This window comes from Buteo buteo, chromosome 5, assembly GCF_964188355.1.
Source record: "Buteo buteo chromosome 5, bButBut1.hap1.1, whole genome shotgun sequence".
Lineage (NCBI taxonomy): Eukaryota > Metazoa > Chordata > Aves > Accipitriformes > Accipitridae > Buteo > Buteo buteo.
This window is the reverse complement of record NC_134175.1, coordinates 42,084,774-42,103,091: the sequence shown is the minus strand read 5'-3', so window position 1 is coordinate 42,103,091 and position 18,318 is coordinate 42,084,774. Positions and strand designations below refer to the sequence as shown.

The 18,318-nt window shown below is 40.6% G+C and overlaps 1 protein-coding gene across 4 annotated transcripts in view; it reads left to right on the top strand.

Annotated features, from left to right (window-relative positions):
- Window positions 1-780: 780 nt before the first annotated feature.
- Window positions 781-18,318, top strand: part of HACD2 (3-hydroxyacyl-CoA dehydratase 2) — a 30,680-nt gene continuing 13,142 nt past the window's right edge. Inside the window, exons 1-5 of one of the 4 annotated variants that reach the window (XM_075028803.1) lie at window positions 781-934; window positions 7,236-7,353; window positions 7,711-7,729; window positions 9,961-10,113; window positions 12,170-12,258. In XM_075028803.1, coding sequence (XP_074884904.1) covers window positions 810-934; window positions 7,236-7,353; window positions 7,711-7,729; window positions 9,961-10,113; window positions 12,170-12,258 — 504 coding nt within the window. In that variant the 5' untranslated portion in view covers window positions 781-809. Of the gene's footprint in view, window positions 935-7,235; window positions 7,354-7,710; window positions 7,730-9,960; window positions 10,114-10,136; window positions 10,355-12,169; window positions 12,259-18,318 lie in introns of those variants that run through there. The other 3 variants (XM_075028804.1, XM_075028806.1, XM_075028805.1) reach the window with 3 other exon arrangements.

Below are 18,318 nucleotides of genomic sequence, written 5' to 3'. Positions count from 1 at the left end.
CCAGTATGAAAAATAAACTGACAATTGTTTCTGAAGTTGAGAAGCAACTCCACAGAGTACTTACAATTTCTGTAAGAAAACAAAAACAAACAAACAATCATCCTTTCCTTGTGACTCTTTGGAAAGGTAGTTCTAGTTACATCTCCCCTAAAGAGGATGCTTGGATTTGTTGCTGTGAGAGCAACGCTATCCAGGTTTTTGCTGTTGTGTAAAACTCCAGCAGAAAATGAGTTACAGCTCCAGCTGCGCTTGGCTTCAGCAGCTTATTAAACTATAAACGTGCTGCAAACCTACTAAGTATTCCCAAAATAACCTCACCTTGGCAACTAACGCTACTAATTTCTCTAAGGAAAGGACAGACCTATTTCTTCCTGCGGCAGCGAGCTCGCAGAGGGGCATTTTCAACCTCTTTTCAAAAGCGACCGAAAAGGTCGTTCACCACCGGGCGGGCACGGGCCAGCGCCCCGCATGAAGCCAAACTCCCCAGGCACTCGCCACCCCCCTCGGTTCACGCTTCCGAGCCCGGCTCTGCGGGCCCCACGGGACCTGCCCGTGGCCCGGGGCGCCCCTCGGGCACGGGCCGGCGGGGGGACGCGGCACCCACACCGGGCAGGGCCGGCAGCGCCCGCCCGCTCCTTCCCGTTCCTTCCCGCTCCCGGCGCTGCGAGGCGGGCGAGCCGACGGCTGCGCAGAGCGCCCTGCCCGCCTCCAAGATGGCGGCGGCGGCGGCGGCGGGAGCGCCGGGGAGGTCCCGCCCCGCGGCCCCCCCGTACGCTAAGAGCGGGCGGAGGCCGCGGGAGCGCCGCAACATGGCGGCGTCTGGCAGCAGTCGGGCGGATAACGGCTACGGCAGCCAGCAGCCGCGGCGGAGGAAGGGCCCGGGCGCCCTGGCCACGGCCTACCTCGTTATCTACAACGTGGTGATGACCGCGGGGTAAGGGCGGCGTGCGGGGGCCGCCGGGCGCGGCCGCTCGCGGCGGGTCTGCCCTGGTAGGGGCGCCTCGCCCGGGCTCCCCTCGGCCCGCTCGGCGCCCCGTCCGCCTCCCCGGGGCAGGGGCCGCCGGGCGGGGGAAACTTTCCCCTCACCGGCCGTCCTCCGCCCGGCGGGGCGGGGAGGGGGACCCCGCCGCCGCTGCCGCTGCTGCCTCTCACGACCCCTCTGCCTGCGGTGGCGGCGGGTCGGGCTCCCCCTCCACCCCCGGGCACCGCGGGGCTCGGCGGAGCCCTCGGAGCGGCGGCGGGGGGGGGGGGGGGGGCTCCGCTCGGACGGGCTGCGGCCGTGCGTGTGCGGGCACGCGTGTCCGCGGGTGTGCGGCCCCGGCGGGTGTCGCGGTGCCGGGAGAGGAGTTCTCCGCGCCGCCCGGGGATCGGGGGGGTCACGCCCGAGGACGCCGTTCCCCGTGTCCCTCGTGCTACCGGGTGCCTCGCACTTTCGATAACGCTAAAAAACCCACCGCCGCGACCCGCCCTCTCCTGCTGCCTCTCATGCCGGAGAGGGCTCTCTTCTCTGCGTACGTAAAGCTGCTTTGCTCGCTTGCTGGTTTCTCTCCGCGGTGCGCCGTGCTAGGGCGATAACCCGCGGCCGGTCAGGGCCGGGGGACGGGCTGTTCCCCCCGCCCGGCACCGGCCGGGCCCCTCGGCGGCGTGTCCCCTGCCCCGCACCCCTTCCAGAACGAAATTAGGCGGGACAACACAAGCGCGTGTTCTCTGGGAGCTGCTGGGTTTTATAATTGATGCCTTAATTTGCTCGGCAACTGTTTCTCACCCAGGTGATTGCGTAGATCGCTGTCCTCGCCTCGCTGCCTCTGTGGTGTGCGCTCCAGCACTTTTTAGTAGAGAGGTGAACGTAAATGCAGGGAATTTATCCGTAGCTGTAGTTAAGAAGGAAAAGCTGTTATCCGTCAAAGCCCTGCGAGATTTCCCTGTGAACCCTTCAGCTGCTACGTACTTCAGTTGAAGTTGAAAGCTGCCACTTACAACGCATGAACTCCTAGGCCTGCTTGATGCTCTGCTCTTGCCCTGTGTAGCAAAATGGAGACTTGGGCTGGTTGGTGCGTGCTCGGGTGTGTTCTTGGGCGCAGAAATAAAAATAGCGACAACTGGGGACTCTGAAATCAAGATAAATGAGAGTTTTGGGTTTGGTTTTTGGTTTGTTTGTTTGTTTTTTTGTAAGAGGCTGTAGAGTCTTCCTGGAATCCAGATAAAAATAAAACCATCTTTTGAAAGATTGAGGCTATTTGGGTGGGAGGAGAAAAGAGCCTTTAAAATGGATCCCAAATGAGCCTTTGTCCCACTAGATAAATCTTGGCGGGTGAGGAGTCAAGCAAACAGACTAGTCTTGCTATTTCTGGGGAAGATTAGTATAGAATTAACATAGATATGATATATTTCAGTAAGGCAGTTGGGTGTGGTGATTCTTGTCTTAGCTGGTGCTCTTTCAGCTTATAAGATCATTACACTTATGTGGAACAAAGGTAGCTGGGAGGGGAGAGCTCAGTTCTTGTAAGGTGCTCGTTACACCCATTACCCAATAGGCATGCTACCGTGAAACAGAACTGCTAAGCAGGTTTATGCTTCCATTTGATATTTGCAGGGTATTTCACTCACAGGGGAATGATAATTACCTGCTGGTTTGATAAAAATGAATCTCTTGTTTCAGAAATACTTAATTATGTGAGCAATACAACAGAGTACAGGCAGTCAGGAGGTCTCTTCAGTTTGGTTGTGGTGTCCCTGCAGGACGTTAGGAAGTTAACCTCTCTGAGCTCTTTTTAGAAGTAAAAGCGTTTGCCTGCTCGCTGAGTTGCTCGTATTTAATTCACTTACATTTATAAAAGATCTCAAAAACCTGAAAGAGAAATAGCAGTATAAATGGAAAGTTTCTTTAGAGGTCCTGAACTTTTTATCATGGTAGGGCAGGTTCCTAAGCATATGAAATTTCTATTTCCTCAGAAGAAGAAATTAAAACAAATCCAAGTGTTAGAAACTCAGAAATAAATAGCATAAATGTGGCTTTAGCTTCCTGTTGTCATGTAAATCTTGATCATGACATTACCTGTTTTCCTGATTTATACCAAACTTCCTAGAAAATTCCAGTCTTGGGTGGGATGTGGTTTACGGTGCTTTAACATAAGTTGCTTTTTTCTGGGCATGTTTGTGATTAGATGATTTCTGCATTTTGGAGAGCTACAGTAGGAGTCCTGTGATCAGGGTTCATATCTCTGCGTTGTCACTCACTGCCATTCTTTTGGGGTTGGTTGTTGAGGGCTCTGACTGATAACTTGTCTTCAAATGGATGAGGATTTTGTGCTTCCCCTGGACACTGCTGAAATTCCACAGTATACAACATTGAGCTTAGGAAAAAAACCCTCAATTAGTTATTTTCCTCTTTTTGAAAGACTTCATAATAAGGTAGTTTTTCAGGAGTTGGTTGGCAGAAGCCCAGTTGTTCATATGGGAAGATTGATACACAGCTGGTGGCAGTAATTGGTTACTGTCCCTGTGTCAGAGTGCTCAGACTTAGTTTCTCAGACAGCACTGCCTTGGAAAAGGAATTGTGAAAAGAAAACACCAAAAATTTGAAGGTGCCTTCGTGATGAAGTGATGCTGTAAAAACACATGGGATTTTTAAAAAAATTCTTTTAAGTGGGTTTTTTGGTTTTGCTTTACAAAAAGGTGGCTTTTAAACTGAAGTATACAACAGTTTTGTTGTGCAATAAACAGGTAGTAGAGTAAATGTCTTAAGATCATAGTTGCCTTGGCTATTGACTTTATTTAAAATGGATCAAGTAACAATTGAAAAATCTCAGCATAATTACTGTATTTACTTTGCATTTATTTTGACTTAGCTAAAGAAAACATACTGATTCTAAAAATAATAGAGCTTATTTCTAATTTTATACTGTAGTCAATGTTGTATATGCATTCCTAGTAATACAATGGATTTTGCAAGAGCAAAACAGTAGAAAAAATATACACACCTGTGGATCCCTAAATGAAGCTGCGTACACCTACCATTTGTGTACACTTACCATATGTTTGGGGCCTTTTCTTTCAGAAAAGGGACCAACATGATGCAACAGGGAATAGCTAGTCCTGGAGTTGGTTCTCCGCTGTACTTGCTCAGGTTTCTTGACTATGGTTCAAAGTGTTAAGCTGTAGAAATCATTCCATCTTTCTTCTCTTGCATTCAGTCAAACTGTTACTTTCCCGTCACAGCATGAAGTCATGTAGTCATGCCTGACCTGGCATAGGAAGCTCATTCTGGAGGCATAGATGCAGCATAGAAATTATTTCCTAAAAGCTGCGGTTGACTGAAATCACTGAATAATGGGGGGATGAAAAGGGAGGGCATGCTGTGTGAGACTTGAGTGTAAATGTTTGATAAGCTGCTTTAAACTGATTATGTTTCTTATTTTTAGTCAAGTGCCGTAACTGACTAGTACCTCTGGGTAGAAGTAGCTGGTGGTGGTATATACAATGAGTTTCAAAAGGATTTCACTCAATAAGGTAGATCTTAATGTAACAGCTTTTGAATTTGCAAGGGTTTGTGTTATCAGTGTTGAGCAAAGAGTATTCTGCGTTATGAGTTTCATTGTCCACATCTTCAGTGGCTGGTTATTGAGAGTCAAAGTACACTTCTTCCTTTTCAGGTGCATTTGTTGCATAGCTTTGCTGTATTTTCTTGCATAAATGATGCAGAACCTCAGTATACTTTGCATAAGAAAACACCTTTTTATAATTTGTAAGACAAGTAATGGGAATTAAACTAAGGATCTGAGCATGAAGCTTGCTTATCAAGTCTGAGCAACTGAAAGGAAAAAAATTAAATTGTGTGTATGCAGTATTCATTTTCCTTAGTTTGGATTAATCAAAGAGTGTAAGAGTCTAGCTAAAAGTTTACGTGCATGACAGTGGTAATTTAATAAAATGTAACTCCAGCTGGTACTTTAGGTGGACTTCAGTATCTAGGTCAGAGAAAGCTGGAAAAACTAACTTACAGCTTAGTTTCCATATGACAGTCATGCCTTTTGCTGCCCTTTTAAACTTCTCACCATGTTTCTTTTTCCATTGATCTTCCTCATTTTCACCTACTCCTATTCCATTTTCTCTAGTCATAGAGGGTGAAGAACTATTTAAGAATCACAGAAGCAGGACAGAGGTATTGGTACTAAAAGCTTCAACACAAACTAGGCACAGTTTTTAAGTTTGTACAGATTAATACTTTAATCTGTATTAAATGCTTTTTGAAGGACAGTAAATGGAATGGAAAGTACAGTCTTTCTGGAGTCAGTGATCCGGCAGGGAGAGTGGAGGTGAGCAAGGGGCTGGAGCTCCTCTGGGAGCCATGTGCTTCACCAAATGCTCAGTTAAGGTGAGAACAGTTTGCAGGCACAATCAAGAACTGGTATCTTGTGCAACCTGAAAAATGCTCAGTTCAGCAAAGTTTCTCAACAAACACAGAAGATTAGGAAAAATAGAGGAACCTGACAGATAGGAACAGAATGGTGTCAACCTGCTCTGATTTACTGTTCTAAAAAAGAAGCAGTCAGTGTTGCAAGGGAGAGTCATTAATACTACAGCGCTTACTGGTTTATTCTGCAGTGAAGTCCAAGTAAGAAATTGGATTCTTTCTTTGTAAACAGCAATTACCTGGCAAATGTTTGTCTTTTGGTTTCACAAGGCAGCTTTAACTGAAATAACGTGTCACTACTGAAAAAAGGAAGGGCTTGTTCCTCATTCCCCATTTCTCTTCCCCACTCCTACTGCTTTTCTTTGGTGCTCATCTTCTGAGGAGTCCAGGCAGAAATGAAATAGCTTTTTTTCAGTCATACAAATGATGTTACGAACACAAACTTGGATGCCAGAGTTGCGTATTGTTGAAAAATCTGAACTTCACAGTGTATGTCAAACAATTATTACATTTGGGACAATATTTGTATATACTTTATAATACCTAATGCAGTACTTGTAAGCACCTAATATGCTGTAAATTAAAGGAATTTCTTCATCTTCCCTATTACAAAACCACAGCTGCAGATTTTTTTCTGAAGAGTGAAAAACTGTCGCATAGTTAGGGGACTTTCTACATGCCTACACACACTTCCACTGAGGTGCATTATTGTTAGCAGAGACACTTGGTGACTGTTAGCACAAGCTTTGTAACAGCACTTCTGGGTTTGGAGCAAGGTGGAGGTAAAGTAGTGTGGCGTTGGGAGTAGCTGAGGGCAAGACAGCCAGGATGAATGTGTCAATGAAAAGTTTGCAAGCTGCTGGTAAGGATTCCCACTTCATGTTTTCCAGCCCCTTCTCGCCATGTTTGCCACAAGCAATGGGAAACTAAAGTTAACTACAGATGCTCATTTCAAATGAAAAAGTGTTTGACCAGGGTGTACCCACCTTAGTTTTGTGGCTTGTCCTAGACTTCACTGGAGAATTTCTGACATGGTGGGCAAACACCAACTCTGGACAGCTCTGGTAGTGAAAGATAGACCAAGATTGGAGGAAGAATTTTTAGGATTGCTTCCTAAATTACTTGAGGGGAAAATAAGCAGGGTTAATAGGTCACATTGTTTGTAGTATAGTTGCAGTTATATAGTCACTGCTTATATAGGCCTAGATGTGTTTGTTGCTTTAAAAGGAAAGCTGGGACAGGAGTGGCCATTGCTGCCTGCAAAGCTTTAGCAGGCTCAGTTTTCTTGCAGTTACTTACCCATAACTGTTTCTCATAAAATATATGCTAGCAATTAAGCTGAATGGTCTGTCATAAAGTCTAAAGGCTTACTTTGAACTGAAACATTAAAATCAGTGCCTTCTCAATCATAATTGTTCGTCATACTTCTTTAAGTTATGGTATGGTAAGAGATGTTTGACTAGCAGTAAATGTTTTTCTGCTTAAACTAAACAAAATGTGACGCCAGTCTTATTTAAAATGTCATTAATACCTTCCATAACTAAATTAAATACAGCTCACTGAAAAATAAACTTAGACATTAAAGATATTGGTATCATGTTGGTGCCAAAAGATGTTTAAAAAATGCATAATCTTTAACTTTGATAAATTTGCAGAGACTCCAGATATTTGATGTTTTCAGTGTTGCAGTGGGTAGGCAAAAAGTTAATATCTTTTAGGACAGTTATATGCCTGTTGCTTTCTCAGATAAGGTATTAAGGATTTCTTTGTATTTATGCTCTGCTTAATGTCTCCTTATCTTAGACTTTTTTCTCTCTTTCAGGTGGCTTGTTATTGCAGTTGGTCTAGTTCGAGCATACCTGGCTAAAGGTAGCTACCATAGCCTTTACTATTCAATAGAAAAGCCCCTGAAATTCTTCCAAACTGGAGCTTTGCTTGAGGTAGGTGTAGTCTTCTTCCCTAGTGTTACAAATATTTGCATGAGTGTTTTGTTTAGGAGAATTAAGGCAGCCTTTGTTGAACAGTGCTTTCTAGGTACCTGTTTTTTCATTAGCATTTATAGAGTGATTTGAAGGTAAACCTAAGAAATATGCCTCACACAAATGCTGGACTTTTCCTTTTAGCAAGTGGTGAGGGAGCTTACTGTCTGCTATTTAGCTTGGGCAGCAGAGCTAAATATTAAACTTAATCTTTGAAATACAAATATTGAATCTTAAGCTCTTGTGGTAGAACTAAACATGTTTCTGAACTGCTTCATTTGAAATGTTAGTGATTTGATTTTTTTCTTTTTGTTCTAGATTCTGCACTGTGCATTTGGTAAGCTTGCAAATTTTCAGTTTTATTATTTTTATAGAAGACTACAGTTTTAGCAATATATTAGCTTGAAAAATGTTATGGTCTATGAATTGCCAGATTTAATTCTTGCATAACTCACTACTTTCTGCTTGAAGTACATTTCAATTTTTTACTAAATAATTTGACAAGTTAAATCCCAGAAAGGAAAATAGTGTAACAGGTTTTCAATTACTTGACATTTTATTTTTATCTAGATCCTTCCAGTGCTACAAAACTTAGAGCAGTTTATAAATGTATTATAGGAGATCATTACTCTCCATCTCTACACCCTATAATCTTCTGTACCAAGCTGTCTTTCCTCCAAAAGAATATTTCTATCTAGAAATAATTTAAAGTCCAATAAAAATAACATTTCAAGCACTAGAACTTTGCCCACATCCATAGAGCATAGATACACCTTGTAAAATTAGGAAGGGGTAACCATTCTTTATCCCAGATTTGGCTGTGCTTTAATGGAACTGTTTGGGAGAGTACAAATTACTTAAGACTTGACTCAGCTATTCTTGTTAGCCAGTACTGTGAGGCTTGTTTGTTAGTTTGGTAGCAGGAACTCAACTGTGTCTGTGTGGCTTGGGATCAGTAGCAGTGTCGTGGTTCAGTCAACCTGAAGAGCCTAATGTCTGAGTGACAGGATTGCATCTTGTCAGGTTTGTTAGTCGTCGTGAGTAGTGAACAGTTCGGCCTCAGCATTTGGATGTTTTGTTTGTAGAATAGATGATGTGTGGCAATCTCTGCAAGATCAAAGCCAATTTGCTATAAAAGGGAGCAGTGCATGTCTGCACACCTTTGCTTAACTCTGATTTTTCTAAACAATCCAGTCTTCACAAAGAGACAGTCGTGTTCAAGTAGTTGGTCTTGTGATTTTAAATATCAGTGTTTGAGCTTCTATCTGAATGTTTGCTAGCTACTTTTTTGAAGAGTAAGATGGTATTCAGGTTCCTTAAGTGCCAGCTACAAACCTGCTATTTTTCAAGTATCGTACAAACAATATACGTACTGGAGGGTGTATTGGATTGTAGGTTCATATTGAATTCCTGTGCAAAGGATATATATGTTTTTTTAAATAACCAAATATGGTAGTTGGAAAACTTAAAATCATATACATAAATTTGTCGGCAGAGGGCAGTCTAACACTGTGTTTGATAAAGTAGTTCTGACCTTCCTGAATAATTCAGTTACTCTGAAAACATTATCTTATAAAGGGCAGTTTGTAGGCTGTGCACAGATCATTCCAAGAAATGAATGATCATATACTCCTCAAATTAATGTAAAGGCTTCTCAGAGTAACCTGTATGTATCATATAGTTGCCAGTGCTGTGAAGGCAGTCCTTCCAATGCTGTTTTATTTTACTAAATCTCAATTACCATTTTTTACGAGAATAAACCATACCTACTTCTCATGTCAAAAATTAATAATAAAATATGAAATTTTTGAAGTCTTATTTAAAAAATGGCAAGAAGGAAGAGTTAAATCTCAAAACACTGGGCAAAAAAACTTGCAGATAAAATGCTATTTTACCATCCTAAATCTATAATGCTCTACTGTCTTCTTAAGCTAAACCTGTGTGCAGATGCCAATGTTTACTAGTATTAAATCTAAAAAAAGTGTAAAGAATTTAATTGGATTCTTTTCCTCACACTTTAGAGTATATGTCCACAAAAATCAATGAATAGCAGGAGAGAGTCCTGTGTTTCACCTTCCAGGCTGGTGCAGAAGAGCAAACAAGATAACTGTAGCAGCCTGTCTGTGTGCAAAGCTAATAATCCTGGCTCAGCTGATTTGAGGTGTGGATCCACTTAGCCTATGTTCTCCTAGGTCACAGGATTTAATATTAGTGAAGAGAGCCATTAGTGGAATGTTGCAACATTTTACACCATAATTCTATCTTTCTGCTTTCCCTTACAAAAGTTTTTTATAAAAAAAACCTACTTATTTTATTATAACTGCCCATGCATTTTTTTTTCTCAATGGCAGCATTTGTCACCTAAATAAAGTGAAGGGGTTTTCCACAGCTGGATACACTGCTGCTGTCTGCTGTAGTCCTACTGACTCTGGTAGAAGTTTCTATGCAAGGAGAAACGGGAAATTTGCAGCTCTATAACTAGAGCTGTAATTCTCTGTCAATAGGGGAGCTTATCTGTGACAGATGGCTGTGTGTATCAGCATAACTTTTCTCTCCACATCTTTTCAGTGGAATCTGAAATGTTAGCATCTGTGAGGCAAGTTCTTCAAAATATGAAGATGGATAGGGGAATGTCTCTATCAAGCATGGTTGAGAACAGAACTTTGGCATGTGGCAAAGATCTAAAAAATGAAGGAGGAGAGCTCTGCATGAAGAGAGGAGGTAACGTGTAGCCCAGAGACCAAGAGGAGAGACTGAAGGGCAGGCAAATGGAAAGTGAACATGTAATTCCTTGGCTTGTGTATCAGATGGAACCCAAGTGTATGAATGGCATTGATAGCATGGAAGAGCTTCTGCCTGGAGGAGCTTGGTGTGGAAAGAGGTGATAGAAGACACCAAAATGTAAAAGCAATAGTAGTACAGAGAGTTTGTGAAGGGAATGGAGAAAAGCAAGAAGGTTTTGGTGAGTACAGGCCCAGCCTACAGAATCACTACAGTACCAGCCTTCCTACCGTTGCGGTGCTTACTGATATAACCCTCTGGCAAGCCAAAGGCAGCACTGGTTGGCTTTGCTTTAGCCTGCTCAGTTAGGAGGGACATGAGGGCTCCACCTGTAAGCTATGTGTACAGCCTGTTCTCAGTCGGGAACTCCCTGGGAGAGAGGAAGCAGTTGTTGGGAGTTAGAGGATTTCCTGCGGGAGGTGGGAGGCTTAGTCCGGGATCTGGAAGAGGTCTGAGCATGGCTTACTTGCTGCTTGGTTCTGGACCTGAGCCCTCTGTCAAGCACCGCTCTAGCATGTGCAGTATTGTATAAGTGGTGACAGATGTTTTTGAAAATACCAAGTTTAAAATTGACTGTCGGGGACCTTTTCAGAGCAATGAGTAAATAAGTAGAGGGAAGTAAAGTTTACATAAATCGTAGCTGATGAGTCACTTATTTTGATCTCCTGTTTTTGGCATAGATTGGCATTGTCTTGGCTATAATGAAAAACCTTGTTTGTCTCACTAGTGAGATAATCTTAGATGGTTCCTGCATAGTCTTTTTGGCTTATTTATAGATTCCTTTGCAAGAACATTAGGTTATCTTGCTTAGGAAAGGATGATCTAAATTGTATAAAAGAAAAGGTCTGTTATGTCATAGGAGTGAGAGTTTAATGAGTACAGATAGTAGGGTTTTTTAGCACCCCCTTTTGCGTTGTCTGAGTAACAGACAACAATTCTGCCCCGAGGTTTGACAACAGAAATTAGATTATGAACAATATGTGATAAAACTGAAGAGCACTGTGTGTGTAGGATTTTTCCCTCTTTTTACACTGAAAGAAGACTAACATAATGGTGGTGTGACTGAAAATAATTCTGATTAAACTTGCTTTTGGCTTTTCTTATTCTTTCTTCCTCTTTGGTCTTTACATCTTTCTGAGGCTGTTGTGTTGCTTGCTGTGATTTGCATTAGTTTTAGAAGCACTTTTTACTATATTTTAGGAGGTGCAACTGCTGTTGCGTTTGTCTTCATCATGCTGTTGGAAGAAAAGAAAACTTTGTGCTGTGAACTTCAGAAGTTTTGTGTAATATTGCAGTCTAAAACCATTCCTGTGCTTTCAGGCCTGGGTGTGTAGGATCCTTTTAGTGGTAGTTTAATCAGCACCTCAGAACTTGCTTAGAAGAACCAGTGAAATCTGCTTCCTTGAGAAAATCTTGAAATTGTTTCTGTACCTACCAATGCATCAGCTATTTCTTGGGTTTTGTTTTGGTTTTTTAAAAAGTTGTATTCCCAGGAAGGAATTATAAACTTCCATCTAGCCCATGTTCTGATAGATACAGTGTTTCTTCAAAGTAGTTATACTTTTTACTTGCTGTTTTTGGGGATATACTGTGCAAAAAATCTTTATTGTTTTTACTTTTTAAATCACAGTAATGAAGAGTATCTTGGATATTTTAATCAAACAAGGTTTATTTGAAACACTGTATCCCAAAAGCTATTTGATTAAAGTTATTTCATCTTACTCAGCTGTTTTGTATGTTAAGGAATGCTGTGATTGCAACAAGACCAATTATTTTTATTTGCATTTTGATGCATAAAGTCTTGTCAGGGGATTGCATTGCATTAGGCTGTATAAACACACCACAGGACAGACTTCGTACTCTCAAATTAAAAAAATGAAATGCTTTTCTTCCAAAAAAATTTCAAATAACTGGACTTTGGCTTAGCTGTGTTTTATTTCCCCCACCTCCCACCCCGATAGTCAGGAATATTTACTAATTGCAAAATATCTTCCAGGCATTGTTCCCTCTTCTGTTGTTCTGACTGCTTTCCAAGTGATGTCAAGGGTTTTCCTGACGTGGGCAGTAACACATAGTGTAAAAGAGGTAAGTTAAGCTACAAAATAGATAGAAAAACTAATGACCCAGGCTGAAAAGCAAGTGTTGATCACTCTCTTATTTTCCTTAAAATGATTTCTGTTTGTTTATGCAAATTTCTGTGGATCAAAAGAAATAAAAATCTGATGTCATCTTTTCTTGACAATCAAATAGACTGAGGTCTGATTCTCTCGCTGTAAGACATCTAGCTCCTGAATACATTTTGCAGTCCTTACTTTAATGTTAAAGAGGTTCCAGTGTGTAATATGGAACCTGGAATTTGGGACAGCATTCCAGTATTGATCTCACTAGTGCCATAATTAATAGCCAAATCTCCTCACTGCCCCCCTCTTTCATACACAATTTGCTTTCTTTACCATGGCATGTGGAAGCTCCCCCTCAACTGTTTGTGCACAGCAATGCCTGGATGTTCTCTGTTATCACTCTACAGTATAATCTTCCCTCTGTCCTTCACTCATTTTCCTTACATTCAAGCGTAGGTGGGTTTGGGGCCTGTGTGGTTTTTTTCTCATTGCTTATCACACCAAATATTGCTGTATTTTATACAAATCTCTGCAGAATCTTTTGGAAGCAGTCTTATTTGAAAATTATTCCTGATAGCTATTTTAAAATCTGAACATGCTTTAATTGATACAGACATGCTGACCGACTCTTTCATGTCATCTGGATACCCTGTAGTAGCCCAGATATGCCACATCTGTGCTGTTACTTTAGCCAACCAATCTTACTGGTTTTCTTCTCATTAAAGAAAGAAATTAGTCTTGATGCCAGTGTCAGCATGGCTGCCTGAAATAAGTCATCTAGTGTTGTTATATGCATAAGATCTTTTGTGACTTGACATGGAGAATGTCTTAAGGAGCTTGTTTCATTACCAAGTCTTCAGGGAAGCTGCTTTCTCTTCCTTACTCCAAACCTGTTATCAGAGCGTCCATCCACATGTAGAGTAACATAAGTCACTGTAGTTCTTAGTAATTAACAGCCCTGTCTGATATTATGATGCTTGTTCATGTGGAGCCTTAGTTTCATGCTATTTAAAGTGGAAGAATGTTATTTTTTTCTCAATAAACTCAAAATCTTGTAAATACTTATCTTCTGATGGATTTCACTTTTTGGGGCAAATAAATGTACTCCAGTCTCTGTTAATTCGCTGGAGATAAATACTAGATTTTGAACAACAACAAAAAAGCCGTAATCCCAAGACATTAGCTTTTAGATAAATATAGAAAATATTTTTAAAGAAAAATGCCTGTAGTTTTGCGTTTTACCTGTATAATGTTGAGGTACCTAGTGTTTCATAAAGAACAGTGATAATCTGTTTTTATGAATTGCCTCCTGGTTTTGAAGTAACCCAAATGTTAAAGGTTGGAATGCATGGATTAGAATTATTCCATGTGTTGTCTATTAGACATCAAAGGGAAGTCTGTAAAATGATTGTGGGTTAGGTTTTTTGAAACTTATGCCCACATTCTCACCAGAGAAAAACAGCAAAATGGGAGAAAATGAGCAACAAATTCAGCCTAACATCCAGTTTTTAACAAGGGGTTTTTTAACAAGTATTCTTTCAACAATATTGCATGCAGGTTTTTTCTTCACATTTGTGTGGTCTTTTGGTTAAAGTCTTGCAAGACACTCTATTATGTGTTACTTTTTTAATGTCTTAGAAAGTGGGCATAAGAATGGTAAGGATGAGGAATCCTGTGGTGAGTTTTTCACCTGTGACTTAGAGCAAATAAATCAAATGAAGAGGCTGTATTCTGACCCCTCCCCTTCCCCCCAGCCAGAGAGCATGCAGCCTCACCTGGGGAGATGTACTGAAAGTGTCACGAGTGTTCTACTTTTTCTAAAGGGCTGTCTGCACAAGTGAGCTCCATGGTGAAGTCCAGGATTAAATTCTCACACAGCTTTATGGAACTTGTAAGCTATGCAGTTGCATGATGAGGTTCTTGTAAAATAAAATGCAGTTTTCCTCTTTAACTTTTTGAGTGAGACTTGTTCAGTATCTTGCTTTTCCAGACTGTTTTCATATATAATATAGTTAAAAGAAGAAACATCTGTATTGCATCCCTCCTTTCTGTCAGAATACACTTCTAGATATGTGATGTGATTTGAAGCATGCTTCTTGCCACTAACATGTTTGTGCTTTTTGTTGAATTTAGTGCTGATGTGTTGTTAAATTCAATTTGAAAGTATTTATAATAAATGTTAAAGCATGGCAAATGTTAAAGCACTGCACACTTCTTTGGGTAGCAATGAGATTCCCTTTACCTCCACCATATGAGTATCTGTTAGCTTAGTGGAGGAGGGCCTGGCATGTAATAGAGTACTTGTAATCATTTTGTCATTATATCAGAAAGAAGTCAGTTTGGTGAATTTTACCATTTCTCCTACAAAGGAGGGAAGAGAATGAGCAGACTGGTGTGAAGGACTTTAAGAAAGTAGGCATAGGAGAACAGAAGGTGCCCCTTGGTTCAAAGTTGTCTTTTTGAATTTGTGTAAACAATGAGATCGTCTGGTGACGTCATGGTAGGCCTTCGTAGAGTTCTGTTCCAATAGATAATTCTGCACCCAGTTCTGTTGTGTAATTAAAAAAATGGTGTCAGCAGTGATTTAATGCTTATCCACTTGGGTTCAGTTACAGATAAGTTGCAGATAAATATAGTTTAGAAGAACCTTTCTAGAACACACAGTCGAAAGCGGTGATGTGAAGATGGCATGTACAGAATATTGAGCTGGTAATTAAGACTGTAGTATCAGCAGGGGTGAATTGGCATCTTCTATCAGTAGTAAAGCATACTTAAAGAGGGAAGAGCATCTTAATTTATGGTATCTAAGACTAAGTTGTAGTAAAAGAAGTCCATGCCAGAAAGTTCAGAACTCTAAATGGGTGAGTGCAGTTGAAAAGCTTAATTCATCACTGCTTTACATCTATGTAAAATTTGAGTAATACTGTATAACACAAATGTCTGTCAGGCCCGTTGTGCCTACTGTGAAGCTTCCTTTTTTCTCTCTCTCTCTTTTTTAATTTTTTTTATTTTTTTTAATTAATGTACCAGAGAACCAGCGCTCTGGAGGGAGACGTGCTGTTTCATCATTACAGTTGCATAGTGCTGCTCGTTTTACTCTTCTGCACTGGATTTCTTAATTAGGTGTTCAGCTGAAATTTTCTGCAAATAATTTGTCAAACTGTTACTCTTAACGTGGAGAAATCCTAGAGAATTTTCCTTTTCATGCGCAAGCAGAACAGGAAAAACCTCTCAGGCTTTATTTTGTCAATTCCCAATTCTTATCTTTGCAACTTAAAAGGCTATGGATTCTCTTACATTTTAACAAACATTGTCTGCTATTTATAGTATGGAAGATAAGCTAAAATATATTCAGGACCCTCCTTGATCATAAATCAGTTTGAAACACATGCCAAAAAATGATGCCTGTGGTATGATTGGCTCTTATTAAGGCAGTTGGACAAATAAGTTGTAAATAAAGTCTAAAATGTGCTTTGACTTTGTCTAACACCTCCTTCAAAGACTGGTATGAAAAAGTACTGGAAGAGAAACAGAGTTCTGAGGGCAATGTTGGGCTTTAGTGGTTTACTAGGAGTCTGCTGTTTATTGGCTGTGCTATCCCCCTTATCCTCAGCTTGGAAGAGGAATGATACAAATGCATCATTATCAGTGCCTAAATGAGTAAGACTTGAGAGACTGTTTTGTAAATCAGTTCCTGGGGGTTTGATAATGTGCATCTCGGACTTCTTTATTTGAAGTATTGAAAAATTGTCAGTCCTCGGAGAGATGTTCTAATAGTGACAGACCTCTGACAGGTCTGTTAGTGTGTAAGAAACATACTTTTTAATGATGAGCTCTGTAGTGTAGTTAAAATATGATGATAAAATGCACAGGAGCCTTCTTTTCCTTACTGCACAGAATGGAACTATTTGAAAACTGTATAGGTCACTCTTGTATGAAAACTACCACCAATTTCCAGTATTCTTTCTTTCTTAAATAGGGACACAAGCTATAAAGGCACAATCATTGATTCTTTAAGTGACCTTACCAGGGTTATGTGTGTGTGTGTGTTTTATAAAGGTATGAACTGTTTTAATAACTTCTAAACACAGTTCTAATGTTAAAGTAGATGGGAAAGGCTAGACCTGTGAAGGCAGTGTTACACAAGTCCTGTGATAGAACTGCCAGATTTCTACTTCTGCATGTATCATTCACTGTTAGCTTCACAGTTTCTTATCCTTGCTCATGTCCTTGGGTGCTACTTCAAGCTACAAATTTTTATTTGTTGGTTTTACTGATTTCCATAGGTAGGGAAAGAAGTGGGGTTTCAAAGTACAGGTTGAAGTCTGTGACTCACAGGTTTAGGTGAACTCACGAAGCTGCTACTCCTAATTTGACCAGAAGATGCAGCTCTGGAGTGCTTGTGAAGCATGTTGCTCCTTGGGAACAGCATCATCTGTGAAGTGCTGTTAACTTTTCTAGGTTGGGAGCTGAGTCTTGCTTATAAAGAGACCCCAAACAGGATTAGCATCCTGTAGCGATGTAAAAATAGATTTGATCTCTTCTCTGAAAATCTTCAAATAAGTTTTGGATTTTGTTCTTTTATGGTGTTGTAAAGGAGATTAATATATAAGCAAATTATCAGAGTTTCATGTAGAAAAAGGACAAGGTGCATCTGCTGCAAAATGCAATGAAAGTGACTTGAAATGCTATATACAGCAGAATATAGATTAACAGCAGCTCTACATTCCAGGATATCCCAAGATTTCTATATAAATCTTTCTGGGTTTTGTAGTCTGTAACAGAAAGCTTTTTATGGGTAATCCTCCTGAGTGTTTTTACACACAAATATAGTATCAGTCCCCTCCTGTTAAAAGGTTTCTGATTGCCCATACATTTTCTTGTTCCTTTTTTCATTTGTATATGTACTTTGCCCAAGATTAATAGAGTGTACCACCCACACCTACTGACTTCCTTTTCCCTTTTTTCAAGAGTTGGAGGAGAAAAGAAAATGCGGGCCCCTGTGGTTGAGCTCTTTTTGTTCCCATGGCCCACTGAATTTGGGCTTAAGGTACTCACACAGCTGAGAATTCTGTTGAAGGGAAGGAATGGGAGGGCTGCATAAAAATCATGCTTGTGCTCTCACGAGTTTGTAGTGCAGGTATGCAACCCCATCTACTACTTCATCACTGTTATTCCATCTGAAACTTAAACCTCATAATTATGGTCCCAAATCTAATAAATCTAATAATTCATTTAAAAATACATGCTTTTGAAGATTAACCTTCAAAATATGAAGGGAGTAAAAGCTGGTTCAGTGATGTGTGTCTGAAATAAAAGCTTTAAGAGGTGTAAAGCAGTGAAACATAAAAATGCCATGAGTGTGACATTAGAGGAACTATGCTGGATGCAATATGCAGAAAAAGGAGCAAAGAACAGTGAAGTAGGTAGTTGTCAAACTTGCCTGAGGTGAGACAATCTGAGCTTCTGTTTCTTCTCTCCTCCCAGCCTGTGTGTTGGTGTTAGCTGTTTTGCTACTGCTCAAAATTAGGACCCAGTTTCTCATCTGTAGAGAGAGAAAAACAGTGCTTCTACTCAGAAGTAGAATGAACTAGGATCATAATATAAATTCTAAACCAGATATAAAGTGTTAGACTAATGTGTTAGCATCCTTCCTGCTTGCTGCACTAGGAAGCAATCACAGGACTGAAATAGAAGCTGGTACTATATAGGAATGGAAGAGTTATGAGTTGTTCTCAGCATTTGAGCATTTTCTTGTATTGATTTACCTTGCACAGAATGGGAGATCTTAAGTTACCTGATAACCAAGCAGAGCTATTCTTAAGCAGCTAGGAAGAATATGGAGCATGATATAAGGGTTTTTACTGTTGTTATTAATGTTGCTTTTAAGCTCATTCTTGGAGTCTGTTCTCTAAAATGATGCAGTAAAGCAACCTGTGGGAATTGATTTCTTTGAGGTTTTCTTGGGTCTGGTGAGTTACTAGTAACACTTGAATTCATACTGAGTTGTTTTTTTTTTTTTTTT